Source organism: Pipistrellus kuhlii, unplaced genomic scaffold, assembly GCF_014108245.1.
Source record: "Pipistrellus kuhlii isolate mPipKuh1 unplaced genomic scaffold, mPipKuh1.p scaffold_m20_p_6, whole genome shotgun sequence".
In the NCBI taxonomy this organism is placed as follows: domain Eukaryota; kingdom Metazoa; phylum Chordata; class Mammalia; order Chiroptera; family Vespertilionidae; genus Pipistrellus; species Pipistrellus kuhlii.
The window spans coordinates 32,107,109-32,120,864 of NW_023425562.1; the positions used below are offsets into that span (position 1 = coordinate 32,107,109).

The 13,756-nt window shown below is 39.3% G+C and overlaps 1 protein-coding gene across 4 annotated transcripts in view; it reads left to right on the plus strand.

Annotated features, from left to right (window-relative positions):
• LPIN2 (lipin 2) overlaps window positions 1-13,756 on the plus strand; it is a 77,953-nt gene that overhangs the window by 32,259 nt on the left and 31,938 nt on the right. For 3 of the 4 annotated variants that reach the window (XM_036417605.2, XM_045574714.1, XM_036417604.2), the window contains one exon: window positions 8,727-8,927. In XM_036417605.2, coding sequence (XP_036273498.1) covers window positions 8,736-8,927 — 192 coding nt within the window. In that variant the 5' untranslated portion in view covers window positions 8,727-8,735. Of the gene's footprint in view, window positions 1-8,726; window positions 8,928-9,561; window positions 9,581-13,756 lie in introns of those variants that run through there. The other variant, XM_045574715.1, reaches the window with a different exon arrangement.

The following is a 13,756-nucleotide window of genomic DNA, read 5'->3' on the forward strand; positions in this document are numbered from 1 at the left end:
ATACTACTGTCACAGATAGCTGCTTTTCGTTTATCCAAATCAACAACCACTTTCCTATGTATTCAATTGCTTATGATCATTGTTTCTTTCACACCATTATCAAAAGTAGTATTCTTGATTGTTCATTTCTTCAGCAACAAAAGTAAAAAACACACACACACACAAAAAAAATCACAGCATAATTTCCTGAAAGGTTAACAACTCTATGTTTAGGGGAAAACTGACTGGCATTCTCTCCTTTGTGGCCTGAGAGACACTTTCTGTCATGCTGATACATCATGACAAAGGGCTGTGAGATCTAGAACCTAAGTTTTATTCAATAACCAAGACATGTTTTTCTGTGAAAAACTAGGTCAAGAACTGAATTGTTCGGAATGGGATTCATTCGAGAACTGAGTTTTAACTATCTTTATATTGCAAGGACTTACTGTGGTACCTGGCATGAGGCAGGTACTCAATTTTGTTTGTCTATATGAAAATTCTATCAGACAATGTCAGTATAATGGACATTTTGACAAGTAGATTACAAATTATCTGTTGTGTTTCTTGAAGGAATTACACAGTCTTGTTATGTGATTGTTTCTAAATCAAATCTGCAGAGGTATGACATTGGAAGATCTCTCCTGTGACAAATAGGCTATTTGGAGAACTTCGTGTATTCAGGAAGTTTGCCTGGAGTTTTGGTTTGGTTTTTGTTTCACAGATTCTGTAGATGGGGCACTAAATGGTCTAGAAATGAAGGAGAGCCCTGTTCCAGCTACCATCCTTTCTGTGGAGCAGAAAGAGACCTGCCATGTTTTTGAGCAGATGTTTGGGGCAGTGCATTTTATTTTTTATTTTTTATTTTAATTTTAATTGATTTTAGAGAGGAAGGGAGAGGGAGAGAGAGATGGAAACATCAATGATGAGAGAGAATCATGGATTGGCTGCCTCCTGTACACTCCTTACTGGGGTTGGAGCCCACAATCCAGACTTGCCTTGACCGAAATCGAACTGTAATCTCCTGGTTCCTAGGTCTATGCTCAACCACTGACCCACACTGGCTAGCTGGGGCAATGCATTTTAGATATGCAACTATCAGCATTTCCTCAAGGATTTTGGCTTCAATGAGATCCAAATGGGGCTTAATCAACCATCTACTTTGTGAAGCTCCTGGGGTTGGGAACTATCTCTCTGATTGAGGACAGGGGCTGTATCTTGTGCTACCATTATATTTCCTGTTTCTTATTTTTTAAAGCAAATATTAAAAGGCAACTAGGTAGCTCAGTTAGTTAGAGCATTGTCCCCATACACCAAGGTTGCAGGTTATATCCCCAGTCAGGGTACATAAAAGAATCATTCAATTAATGTATATCAAATCAATTTTTTTTTTAAAGGCTAGCTGATAGAAAATAAGAAAAAATAAACAAGTTAGCATTCTTGCTGTGATGGGACAAAAGAAAAACTGAGAGGTACAGAGTAAGTCATTTAATTGAATTTAAGTGGCCAAGAGCAGTTTCTTCAGGAAGGCTGGGTTCTTTGTCAGTTTTCGCATCAGTTGTTTGTGGCACTGCTTGCTGCTCACTCAAAGACTGCACCTATTTTGCTTTATTTTGTTTTGTTTTTATTGATTTCAGAGAGGAAGAGAGAGGGATAGAAACATCAATGATTAGAGAGAATCATTGATTGGCTGCCTCCTGCACACGCCCTTCCATCCCCCCCACCCCCTGTCTCCCCAGGGATTGAGCCTGTAACCCGGGCATGTGCCCTGTCCAGGAATTGAACTGTGGCCTCTTCATTCATAGGTCAACACTCAACCATTGAACCATAATAGCCAAGCAAGACTGCACCTGTTTTGAATAGTTCTTTGTTCTATGTGTTTAGCTATGTTGTAACCTCCTTTGGGTCATTGTGGTTCCCATGTGTCCGCTGAGCACAAGATACAAGTTTTAGAAAATGTATTGCCTGAGTTGTAGGATGTAGGCTGGGGGACTTTCATCCCCTACTGTCCCAAACCAGAGAGGATCTTGCTGCAGGTGCTGCTGTGTGCCATTGTTACCTTTCATCACCTACTTTTCAAGAAGTAAAGGTTTCAGCCAGGCTGAGTGGTACCCTTCTTTTGGGGACTCTGGGAGCCTTGGAGAACTTAAATAAACTTGAGTTCAGCCTTCAGATCTCTTGTCCTCAGGAACTCCAGTCTGAAGATTTAAACCACAGATAGGAAGTAGCAGGGAGGTTGGAATCCTGAGTCACAATGGCGCTGCGTTCTAGTGAATAGTAGTAAACACCTGTCTCAGTCTAAATGCAAAATGAAATGAATGATGTCTGCCTTGCATGACGTAAATTCTTCTTTTGAAGATCAAATGAGGTATGTTTGAGAAAGTTCTTAAAAAATAGTGCTACTCAAATGCAGAGTGTATGTAAGCTTGGGTGCCTGGAGGAGTTTGGTCCCGGAGCATAATCTTCAGTTCCACAGTACTCTTTCTGTGTGGGCATCTTTATCAGTCTGATTGTCTGATTATGGATTGTCTTTGCTTTTTCTCTGAGATTTCACTTGCAGCAGGGAATCTGGGGGTTCATCATTGCTTGGAGCAGTGGTTGGCAAGCTGAGACTCGCCAGCAACATGCGGCTCTTTGGCCCCTTGAGTTTTTAGCAAAGGCCAGCTTAGGAGTACCCTAATTAAATTAATAACAGTGTACCTACCTATATAGTTTAAGTTTAAAAAATTTGGCTCTCAAAAGAAATTTCAATGGTTGGACTGTTGATATTTGGCTCTGTTGACTAATGAGTTTGCCAACCACTGGCTTAGAGCATTTCTGTCATTTAGCAATTCAGAGAAGGACATAGGCTCTAGAACAGGGGTGGGTAATGTCTGGCCCAACCACTTGCAGACCCTTCCCCTGGCCAGACCCACCCCTGACTCACCCCACCCCACCCCACCTCAATCAGGATCAGAGGTGGGGCTGGCCAGCCAACAGCCCACGGCCCCTCCCCAGGCCAGGCCAGCCCAGCCCAATCACCCCGATTAATAGGGGATGCAGGTCAGACTCCATCCGTGCACGAATTTGTGCACTGGGCCTCTAATACTAGTATAAAATGGATATATATGAAGATAAAACTTAGGAAACAGATTTTGATTATATGTATAAAAGCAGTTTAGAATATATTTATTTTGTATTGATAATAATTTTTAAATTGTAATATTTTAATAGCTACCTATATCTTGGTAGTTACTCTTTTCCCTAACAAACGTTATTTTATTTCTGATTGAACATATTACCTTTAAGTAATTTTGGGCAGTTTTTGGAGGAGGAGGGAGGTCTGTATTTGAACTATTTACTGATGCTTTCCATTTATAATTCTCTACTACAGTGTTTCCCAAACTTTTGACATATGTGTACCCCTTCTATAATTTTCGTAACGCTGAGTACCCCAAACTGTGGAACTGATTTTGTACTCACGAGAACGTAAAATTAGGCACAACTAAGCACAGTGCAGTGCATATCCCCACCAAACTCCGGTGCAACACCTACTTCCACCAAACTTCCCGTGCCCCTGGGGGTACGCGTACCACACTTTGGGAAACACTGCTCTACTACAAATCATGATGATTTGCTTTAGTGTCTCTCATGCTCAGGTAAAGTTGCTAAGCAAATCTTTAAACTTTTGGTAAATAATTGAATCTTGAAAGCTACCCATTTTATTCCAGGCACCAGTGTATGTTTAAATTATTATATTTGATAAGAAAAATCTAATAGTGGACAACATTGAATTACATATATGAAGGTCTATTTAATCTATTGAATTTTATGTATGAAGGGCCATTTGACCTCTAATAATTTTTTAGTTGATTACCCCCTACTGTGTTTTTTTTTTTGGTTTTGTTTTTTCATTTTTAGTATAGTGATCAATAAGTGCCTGCCAGGCCTTGTCTCGCTTTGGACCTCCCATTTAAAGAAACACAGACAATTCTGTGTTTAAAGTGAAAGTAAGCATAGTCATTTCAGATATTTTAAGAAATAAGAATGCTTAGCCCAGAATAAGTGAGACCATGTTGTGGTTGAACAGTAAACTTTGGTGTGTAGTAGTATCGTTTAGAAGAAAATGGTCCATAATTCATTGTGATGTCCAGTGGACATAATAACTAGGGCTGTCTGATACTGTTGTGAATTTCTTGGTGAAAGAAGTGTCTCTCTCTGTCGATTGGAAGCATCCCTAAATTGAAAAGCAGTGTAGCATAGGATGTTAAAGAAGATACTTGCCTTAGCCAGCCCTCATCCTAGATGTAGACAACTACTTCTCACTGTGTCCTCATATGGTGGGAGGAGAAGAGAGCATGCTCTGTCTTCTTCTTGTAAAGACATTGATCCCATTATGGGGGATCAATGTCCTCATGACCCCATATAAACTTAATGACTTCCCAAAGACCGCATTTCCAGGTTAGAGCTTCAACCTATGAATTTGGGGTTTGGGGGCTCACATTCAGTCCATAATAATACTTAAAAACTTTTATTATTAATTTTATTATCTTTAAAAATAGAAATTATACTTACCTACAAGGTGGTTCTGAGATGATAATGCTTAATAAGCTTAAGAATAATAAGCTCTCAAAAACAGTAGTAGCTGCTACTGTGATGATTGTTAACTTTATCATATTTCAGAATAAAATGTTAGAAGCATTTTTGGTATTTGTTGCAAGACTGAGTTGGAATAATTCTTTCAGTTTTAAGAATCAGTAAATGCATTTTAATGTTTTTCTTCGTGCTTGTGAGCTGGAAGATAGAGATGCTGTTCTATGAACATTCTTCAGTTCCACAGTCTATGTCAGCCTGCTTTCTAAGTATGTAATGTCTTTGCTTTGTCTCTGAACTTTTATCTGTCTCTTCCTGCATTCCTCTCCCTTGGCCTCTGTCACTCTCTGTTCTTGAGTTAATGTTCTCCTCTTCTACTCCTTTTTCTCACCATTCACTATAAGATATGATAGTTTATTTTGTTATATTTTTTAAATCTTAGTCTTATTTCAAAAGCTTATTTTACTGGCTTACATAACCATCTCTTTTCTGCCCCCACACAAAGTCCTGCTTTCCCAGACTATGATCAGGACAGGCTGGTGGTGTCAAAGACCTGACTTTGCCCTCACTGGTTTTTATTATTGCTAGTGCTGAGCTGGGCATGTAGGAATATTGTTTTATGCTGCTAGAGTCTGCTTAAAAGAGGAAGCTGTTTAAGGTATCATATGTTAGGTATACAATGACTAACTGCTTTTCCCCCAGACATAACCATGAGGAAGCCCTCCTCCCTCCCCCAGCCTTTTTGGATTCTTCTCCTAGCACTGTTTTGTTCCTCATTCCCAGGGTATAGTGACTATTAAGGCATCAGGCCTCTCAGCCTTTGTAACATAAACAGAATTGTTTTATATCTACTAAGAGAAAATTAGTCATTCAACAGACTGTATTTTTCTACGTTTAGCAACTGGCATTTACACAATAGACTTTCTTTTATAACAAATAGCATATCCTTCAACCATGGTAATTAAAATCATATTGAATAGGTGTAGCTACACTTAATTATGGATTCCATGCTCTAGTTTAGGGGTGTCGAACTCAATCAGAGAAGGGGCCAAAATCTAAAATCCAGCCTAAATCGCGGGCCGAATGGTTTAGTGAACAGTCATAAACTGTCATTGTGATGGAAACGCAGCGGAGTGCAGTGATGACAGCGCGGTGCGGGACACATTGCAAGGCCTGGCGGGACGGATTTGGCCCGAGGGCCTTGTGTTTGACACATGTGCTCTAGTTGATGTAAGCTTATCATAGATTTACTTTATAAGACTTGTTTATGGCCTAATGAAGTTGCATAAAAGTTATTTTCAGTTTCTTTTAAGAAAAGACTTAATTAGCTATGAATTAAAAAAAAAATTATAACAAAACTCATTTTAAAATTGTCACTACCAGCCTGGCCAGTGTGGCTCAGCTGTTGAGGGTTGACCCAGGAACCAAGTGGGGTTTGATTCCTGATTAGGGCACATGCCTGGGTTTGAGGCTCAGTCCCCAGTAGGGGGCATGTAGGAGGCAGCCAAGTGATGATTTCTCTGTCATCAGTGTTTCTATCTCTGTATCCCTCTTCCTTCCTCTCTTTCTAAAAATTAATAAAAACATTTTTTAAATAATTGCCACAATCAGTCAAGCAATAATTCAAAGATTGACTACTTGGGTGCTATTTGTTTGACTAATGTATATGCCAGGAAAGGCAAAAAGCATGATGTGAATATATATTACTTAGAGAATATGAAAATTCTTTTATATATAATGGATTTTATTTTTTAAAATTTTTATTGTTGAAACTATTATATATGTCCCATCTTTTTCTCATTGATCTCTTACCCTAGGCCTTTACCACACTGTTGCCTGCGTCTATGGGTTATGCATGTATGCATACCAGTTCTTTGGTTGATCTCTTCCTACCTACCTTTCCTCTGAGATTCATCAGTGTGTTCCATGCTTCTGTGTCTCTGGATTTATTTTGTTCATTAGATTCCACATATGAGTGAGATCATGTGATACTTAACTGGCTTATTTTGCTTTACATAGTATTTTCCAAGTATCTCCATATTGTCTTAAAGGGTAAGAGATCCTTTTTTACTGTTGCATAGTATTCCATTGTGCACATGTTCCACAGCTTTTTTATCCACTCAAATGCTGATGGGCACTTGGGCTATTTCCAGATCTTAGCTATTGTAAATTGTGCTGTAATGAACATAGGAGTGCATAGGTCCTTTCTAAGGTGTTTTGGGTTTCTTTTTTTCTTTTTTCTTTTTTTTAATATATTTTATTGATTTTTTACAGAGAGGAAGAGAGAGAGATAGAGAGCTAGAAACATCGATGAGAGAGAAACATCGACCAGCTGCCTCCAGCTGCCTCCTGCACAACCCCCACTGGGGATGTGCCCGCAACCAATGTACATGCCCTTGACCGGAATCGAACCCGGGACCTTTCAGTCCGCAGACCGACGCTCTACTGCTGAGCCAAACCGGTTTCGGCTGTTTTGGGTTTCTTATGATATATTCCTAGAAGTGGGATCACTGCAGCCACAGCAGGTGTGGGTCACAGAGACAGAAAGTATTTCCTGTGGGCCTTGTAGACTTGTCAGATGCCCTCACCTCCTTTTTTGGCTCGGTCTATAGGATTCCTACAGCCTTGTGATCCTGGTTTGAACAGTGAATTTTGGCCAAAGAACAAGATTAAACCCAATTTTTGGCTTTGAACTTTGTGGAACATGAATATATGCTCCAGTGAGTTGTGCTGTAGCATGAAGGGATTTTCCCTAGAAGTAATGTTGTAAATTAGATTAGACCCAGTCTAGCTCACTAGTGTTTATTTAATCTAGCATCTGTCTGAACCTTAATATTCCATTATAATATCCCATAGAAAACACAGCTCTCATTTTTCTTTCATCAGGTTTCTCCTGGGGATGATCTTTGGTCTTTTTTTTTTTTTTTTTTTTTTTTTTTTTTTTTTTTTTTTAACCTGTTTGTCTACTATGGCCAGAGAGGATGCAATAGCCAGGAGTACCCAAGAGTCTTGGGCAGACGGGAAGTGATGGTTGTCTGGGTTCTTTGGTGGCTCTGTACAGTTCTTTACTTTTCAGAAAAATATCTAATGGCCTCTAGCACCATCTTTGATGATGGAAAGGAAAAGGCACTTGTGTATACCTCAGATACAAAGGAGGACGGTGTAGAATTGTCCATGTGTGGAAATGTATAGAAACAGTGGTAGCATGAGACTAATGGGTTGAAAATCTAGGCTACTAATGGGCCCTCGCTGGTTTGGCTTAGTGGATAGAGCGTTGGCCTACGGACTGAAGGGTCCCAGGTTCGATTCCGGCCAAGGGCATGTGCCTGGATTGTGGGCTCCATCTCCAGTAGGGGGAGTGCAGGAGGCAGCTGATCAATGATTCTCTCTCTCTTCATTGATCTCTCTCTCTCTCTCTCTCCCCCTTTCCCTTCCTCTCTGAAATCAATGAAGAAATATATATATATTTTAAAATATATTTTATTGATTTTTTACAGAGAGGAAGGGAGAGAGATAGAGAGATAGAAACGTCGATGAGAGAGAAACATCGACCAGCTGCCTCTTGCACACCCCCCACCGGCCAGCTGCCTCTTGCACACCTCCCACTGGAGATGTGCCCGCAACCAATGTACATGCCCCTGACTGGAATCGAACCCGGGACCTTTCAGTCCGCAGACCAACGCTCTACCACTGAGCCAAACCGGTTTCGGCAGAAATATATATTTTTAAAAAGGTTACTAATGGTACATAGTCTAGTGCAGCGTTTTTCAACCGCTGTAGTGTGCCGCGAGATGTTGCCTGGTGTGCCGTAGGTGCAGACAAGACAAGAATTTTATAATTTTTCACTATTTTGTTTACTTAATATTTCATAATAAAGTAATTATAAAATACTTTCTTTGTGTTTATTTGATTCCTATTCAAGAGAATTACTTTATATATAGTCAATATAGGCACAGAGTTAAATTTTTTAAAATTTTCTAATGGTGGTGTGCCTTGTGATTTTTTTCATGAAATAAGTGTGCCTTTGCCCAAAAAAGGTTAAAAAACACTGGTCTAGTGTACAAATGAGTAATGTAATTTTAGTCACTTTAGTTTTTTTCTTTGTCATTGTCATTAAATCCACAAATTTGGTATTAACGTTGCATCTAATTTTTTCTTCTTCTTGTCTTTTGTAGTCTCAAACCATGAATTATGTGGGACAGCTGGCCGGGCAGGTGATTGTCACTGTGAAGGAGCTCTACAAGGGTATTAACCAAGCCACCTTGTCCGGGTGCATCGATGTCATTGTGGTGCGGCAGCAGGATGGCACCTATCAGTGTTCACCTTTTCATGTTCGGTTTGGGAAGCTGGGAGTCCTGAGATCCAAAGAGAAAGTGGTGAGTGCAGGACACAGCCTGTTCTCCTGGAGGGTGAAAAGTTAGGTGACAGTAATGAGTAACTCATTACTGTGAGCTCTCTGGGTCTTTGGTTTTAAATTTGTATGATGTTAAAGACAATGGTATGAGAAGTCAACCTTCACTGCATTTTGAAGTTGCTTCTAAATTCAAAAAGCCCTACTATAGTAAGTCTCTCCAAAGGAAATCTCTCAGTATTATTTAGACTGAAAATTATTTGATAATTCTATGTGCTGCAGCTCAGATGAGCAAAACAGAAACTGAAGTTACAAATGGGGGTATTAGGTATATTTAGAAGTTCCATTACCTTAAATAGCATTTTAAAATGTTTAGGGTAATGCCTTAATAACAATTCTGAGTGGAATAGACTGACATAATCAAGAATATGCTACATTTGTTTGAACAGTTAATGCTAAATTTGTTTATTTGTTTTGACAAAGCTGTAAAATCTTATTTGTCATCTAAATTTTGTTGATAATCAGGATTTGTCTCCAAATCCAACTGAAATGCAAACACAAAGGCCATAAGCTGGTTAACTTCTGTTTATTTTAGGGAAGATTCATTTAAAAAGACATTTGTGTTGGCTTTTCTTTCTCTTACATTCTCTTGCCTTCAGGAAATGGAGCAACTAGAAGGTAAGGTTTGTTAATATATCTGATGTCAATCTAGTTAGAAAATTGAGCTAAAAATAAAACTTAGCAGGTACATACTACTCTTGGCCCACAATATCTACCTAAACAGTGTGGGGAGATTTTGTCAAAATTTTAAAGCACAATAAAAGATCCACACCATTTTCTGAACTAGAACTACAGTGTATGTATTAGAAAACCACTGGCATAAGTTGAAAACATCTATTTTCAGATTTGGACTATTTCACATAGCAGATCTTATTCTTTAAAATAGAAATTTCTCTGAAACCGGTTTGGCTCAGTGGATAGAGCATCGGCTTGCAGACCAGAGGGTCCCAGGTTCGATTTCAGTCAAGGGCATGTACCATGGTTGCGGGCACATACCCGGTAGGGGGTGTGCAGGAAGTGGCTGATCGATGATTCTCTCATCGATGTTTCTAACTCTCCCTCTCTCTTCCTCTCTGTGAAAAAAATCAATAAAATATATTTTAAAAAAATAGAAATTTCCCTTTATATTAATTAAATTTAGATTATTTTGAAAGTGAAAGATAAGGTTTATTGGTTTCACAAAGTAGATGGAAAATGTTAATTTGCATACTCGCTCTGATTGGCTGGTAGGTGTGGCTTGAGCGGGGTGATGATTAATTTGCATATTACTCTTTTATTAGGTAGGATAAGCATTTGTGCATCTCAAATGATACCTTTTTCTGCATGTTGTATGCTTCTAAGAAAGTAATACAGTTTCTATACAAGGTTATACAAATTATTGTGTTAAATGTGTTAATTTCTTCTTTTCCACTTCTGGCTTGATATTCCAGAAACTCAAAAGATATTTTGGGGAGGAAATTTGGCTATTTGATCAAAATACAGATTTTCTGTAACAATAAAATCATGTCCACCTTAAGATTACCTGCCAATTTAGATTGTATTAGTCTTTTTTTTTTTTTTTTTTTTTTTTTAGATTGTATTAGTCTTATTTTAGGTCAGTTTGGATTATGGAAAGCAATTTATTGATTTTAAACTAAGGTAATTTTCAAATATTGTACCACCTATGAACTGAACTTTAGAAAAAAAAATATTGATTTTTTTCTATTATATTACATATTATTTCCTCTGAAGAGAGAAGGGGGAGGGAGAAAGATTGAAACATTAAAGATGAGAGAGAATCATTGATCAGCTGCCTCCTGCACACCTCCTATTGGGGATCCAGCCACAACCCCAGCATGTGTCCATGGCTGGAATTGAACCTGGGACTCTTCAGTCCTTAGGCCGATGTTCTATCCACTGAGCCAAACTGGCTAGGACTATGAACTAAACTTTAAGGTGAAATCATAATCACCTTAAAAACCTCTGGTTAGAGAAAATAATAATTTTCCCACTGCCATTGGTATGTTCTTGTTTGATAGAATCCCAATATTCCCAGTATGTTTCATAACTCAGGAGTTTAATTTTAGAAAGTAAAACTGCACTTGATTTTTTTAAAAATATATTTTATTGATTTTTAACAGAGAGAAAGGGAGAGAGATAGAGAGCTATAAATGTCGATGAGAGAGAAACAGCAACCAGCTGCCTCTTGCACACCCCCTACCGGGGATGTGCCCGCAACCAATGTACATGCCCTTGACTGGAATCGAACCTGGGACCCTTCAGTCCACAGACCGACGCTCTACCACTGAGCTAAACCGGCTTCGGCTGCACTTGATATTTTAAAATATATTTTTATTGATATAACACAAAACATTATGTAATTACTTATCAAAGTTAACCCAGTGTATTAGGAAAGACAGTTTTTATTGTGAATGACAAAAACCCACCTCACACTAGCTTAAGCAAAAGGAGAATTTACTGGTTTGTGTGATTCAAGTCCAGGGACACCCGAAACCGGTTTGGCTCAGTGGATAGAGCGTCAGCCTGCGGACTGAAAGGTCCCAGGTTCAATTCCAGTTAAGGGCATGTACCTTGGTTGCAGGCACATCCCCAGTTGGGGGTGTGCAAGAGGCAGCTGATCGATGTTTCTAACTCTCTATCCTTCTCCTTTCCTCTCTGTAAAAAAATCAATAAAATATATTAAAAAAAAAAATAAAATCCAGGGACATTTGAATTAACCAGGCTTTATTTAGAGTCTCTGAAGGTATAACCAGAGCGCTCTTTCCATCCACCTCTCAGCTACACTTCCCTTTGTGTGTATTCTAATACAAGATGGCCACCAGTACCTCTAGACTTACTTCCCATTAACTCAGCAACCCTAGTGGAAAGAGAGGTTTCCCTTCCTACACTTGAAAGTGCTCAGATGTTTATTGACAATGATTTTTCCCAGTGAGGACCATGCAGAGTTAAGTATACTTAGATTATGAACTATTCTATTTATATTTATATCATGTCTTTATCTACAGAGTGGGGCAAAAGTAGGTTTGCAGTTATGAGTAGGAGAAAACAGTTTATTTATGTATTATTATTTATTAGTTACTAGAGGCCTGGTGCATGAAATTTGTGCACGGGGGCAGAGGGGCCCCTCAGCCCAGCCTGCACTCTCTCCAATCTGGGACCTTTTGGGAGATGTCCGACTGCCCTCTCGCAATCCTAGATCTCTGACTCCTAATGTCTCTCCCCCTCACCCCCACCAGCCTGATTGCCCCTCACTGCCTCTGTGTGCCGGCCTGATCATCCCTAACTACTCCTCCCCCCTCACTGGCCTGGTTGCCTCTTACTGCTTCCCCTGCCCGCCTGATCACCCCTAACTGCCTCCCCTGCCAGCCTGGTTGCCCCCAACTGCTCCCCTTGCTGGCCTGATCCCCCCCAACCAGTCCCCCCTCCCCACCGGCCTGGTTGCTCCATGCAGCCTGCTGTTCAGTCATTTGGTTGTCCCTCACTAACCCTCCTGCCGGCCTGGTTGCTCCACACAGCCTATTTGTTCAGCCATTTGGTCGTCCCCCCTACTGGCTTGGTCATAGGCAGCCATCTTGTGAGGGTGTGAGAATCAATTTGCATATTACCTCTTTATTATATAGGATTGTGTTATTTTTCATATGAACAACTGTAAACATACTTTTGGCCCAGCTTATATGTTTGCCTTTATTTGTATTCCTTTCTCAGTCTAAAACTAGAGTTTACAATATTATTCATAAAAGTTTTAAAAGTTGGTATTCATTTATTATTGTACAGTTATCATATTAAAATAATTGATTCACAGCCTAGAGTTAAACAACTATATTACTTTTAAGTGATATAATAGTAGTTGATATTATATACAAACACTCCTCACTTTGTATATAGTCTGTCTGATTTGTATTTCTTAGGATATTTTCTTAGAAGTGGGGTCAGTAGGTTAAAATGCAGTTCCATGTTTAATTTTTTGAGGAAACTCCATATTGTTTTCCATAATGGCTGCACCAGTCTGCATTCCCACCAGCAGTGTACTAGGGTTCCCTTTTCTCCACATCCTCACCAACACTTGTCATATGTTGATTTGTTGATGGTAGCCATTCTAACAGGTGTGAGGCAATACCTCATTGTCCTTTTAATTTGCATCTCTCTGATGATCAGGGACTTTGAGCATTTTTTCATATGTCTCTTGGCCCTCTGTATGTCCACTTTGGAGAAGTGCCTATAAAGGTCCTTTGCCCATTTTTTAATTGGATTGTTTGTCTTTTATTAGGTTGTATGCATTACTTATATATTTTGGATATTAACACTTTATCAGATGTATCATTGCCAAATGTTTTCTCATACATTGGGTTTCCTTTTAATTTTGTTGAAGTGTCTTTTACTGTGCAGAAGATTTTTATTTTTTTAAAATATATTTTATTGATTTTTTACAGAGAGGAAGAGAGAGGGATAGCTAGAAACGTTGATGAGAGAGAAACATCAACCAGCTGCCTCTTGCACACCCCCTACTGGGGATGTGCCCGCAACCCAGGTACATGCCCTTGACAGGAATCGAACCTGGGACCTTTCAGTCCGCAGACCAATGCTCTACCACTGAGCCAGACCGATTTCGGCTGTGCAGAAGATTTTTATTTTGATGTAGTCCTATTTGTTTATTTTCTCCTTAGTTTCCCTTGCTAGAAGATGTAGCCACAAACAGTTTGATAGGAGAGATGTCTGAGATTTTGCTGCCCATGGTTTCCTCTAGGATTTTTATGGTTGCACGACTTACATTTGTCTTTTATCCATTTTGAGTTT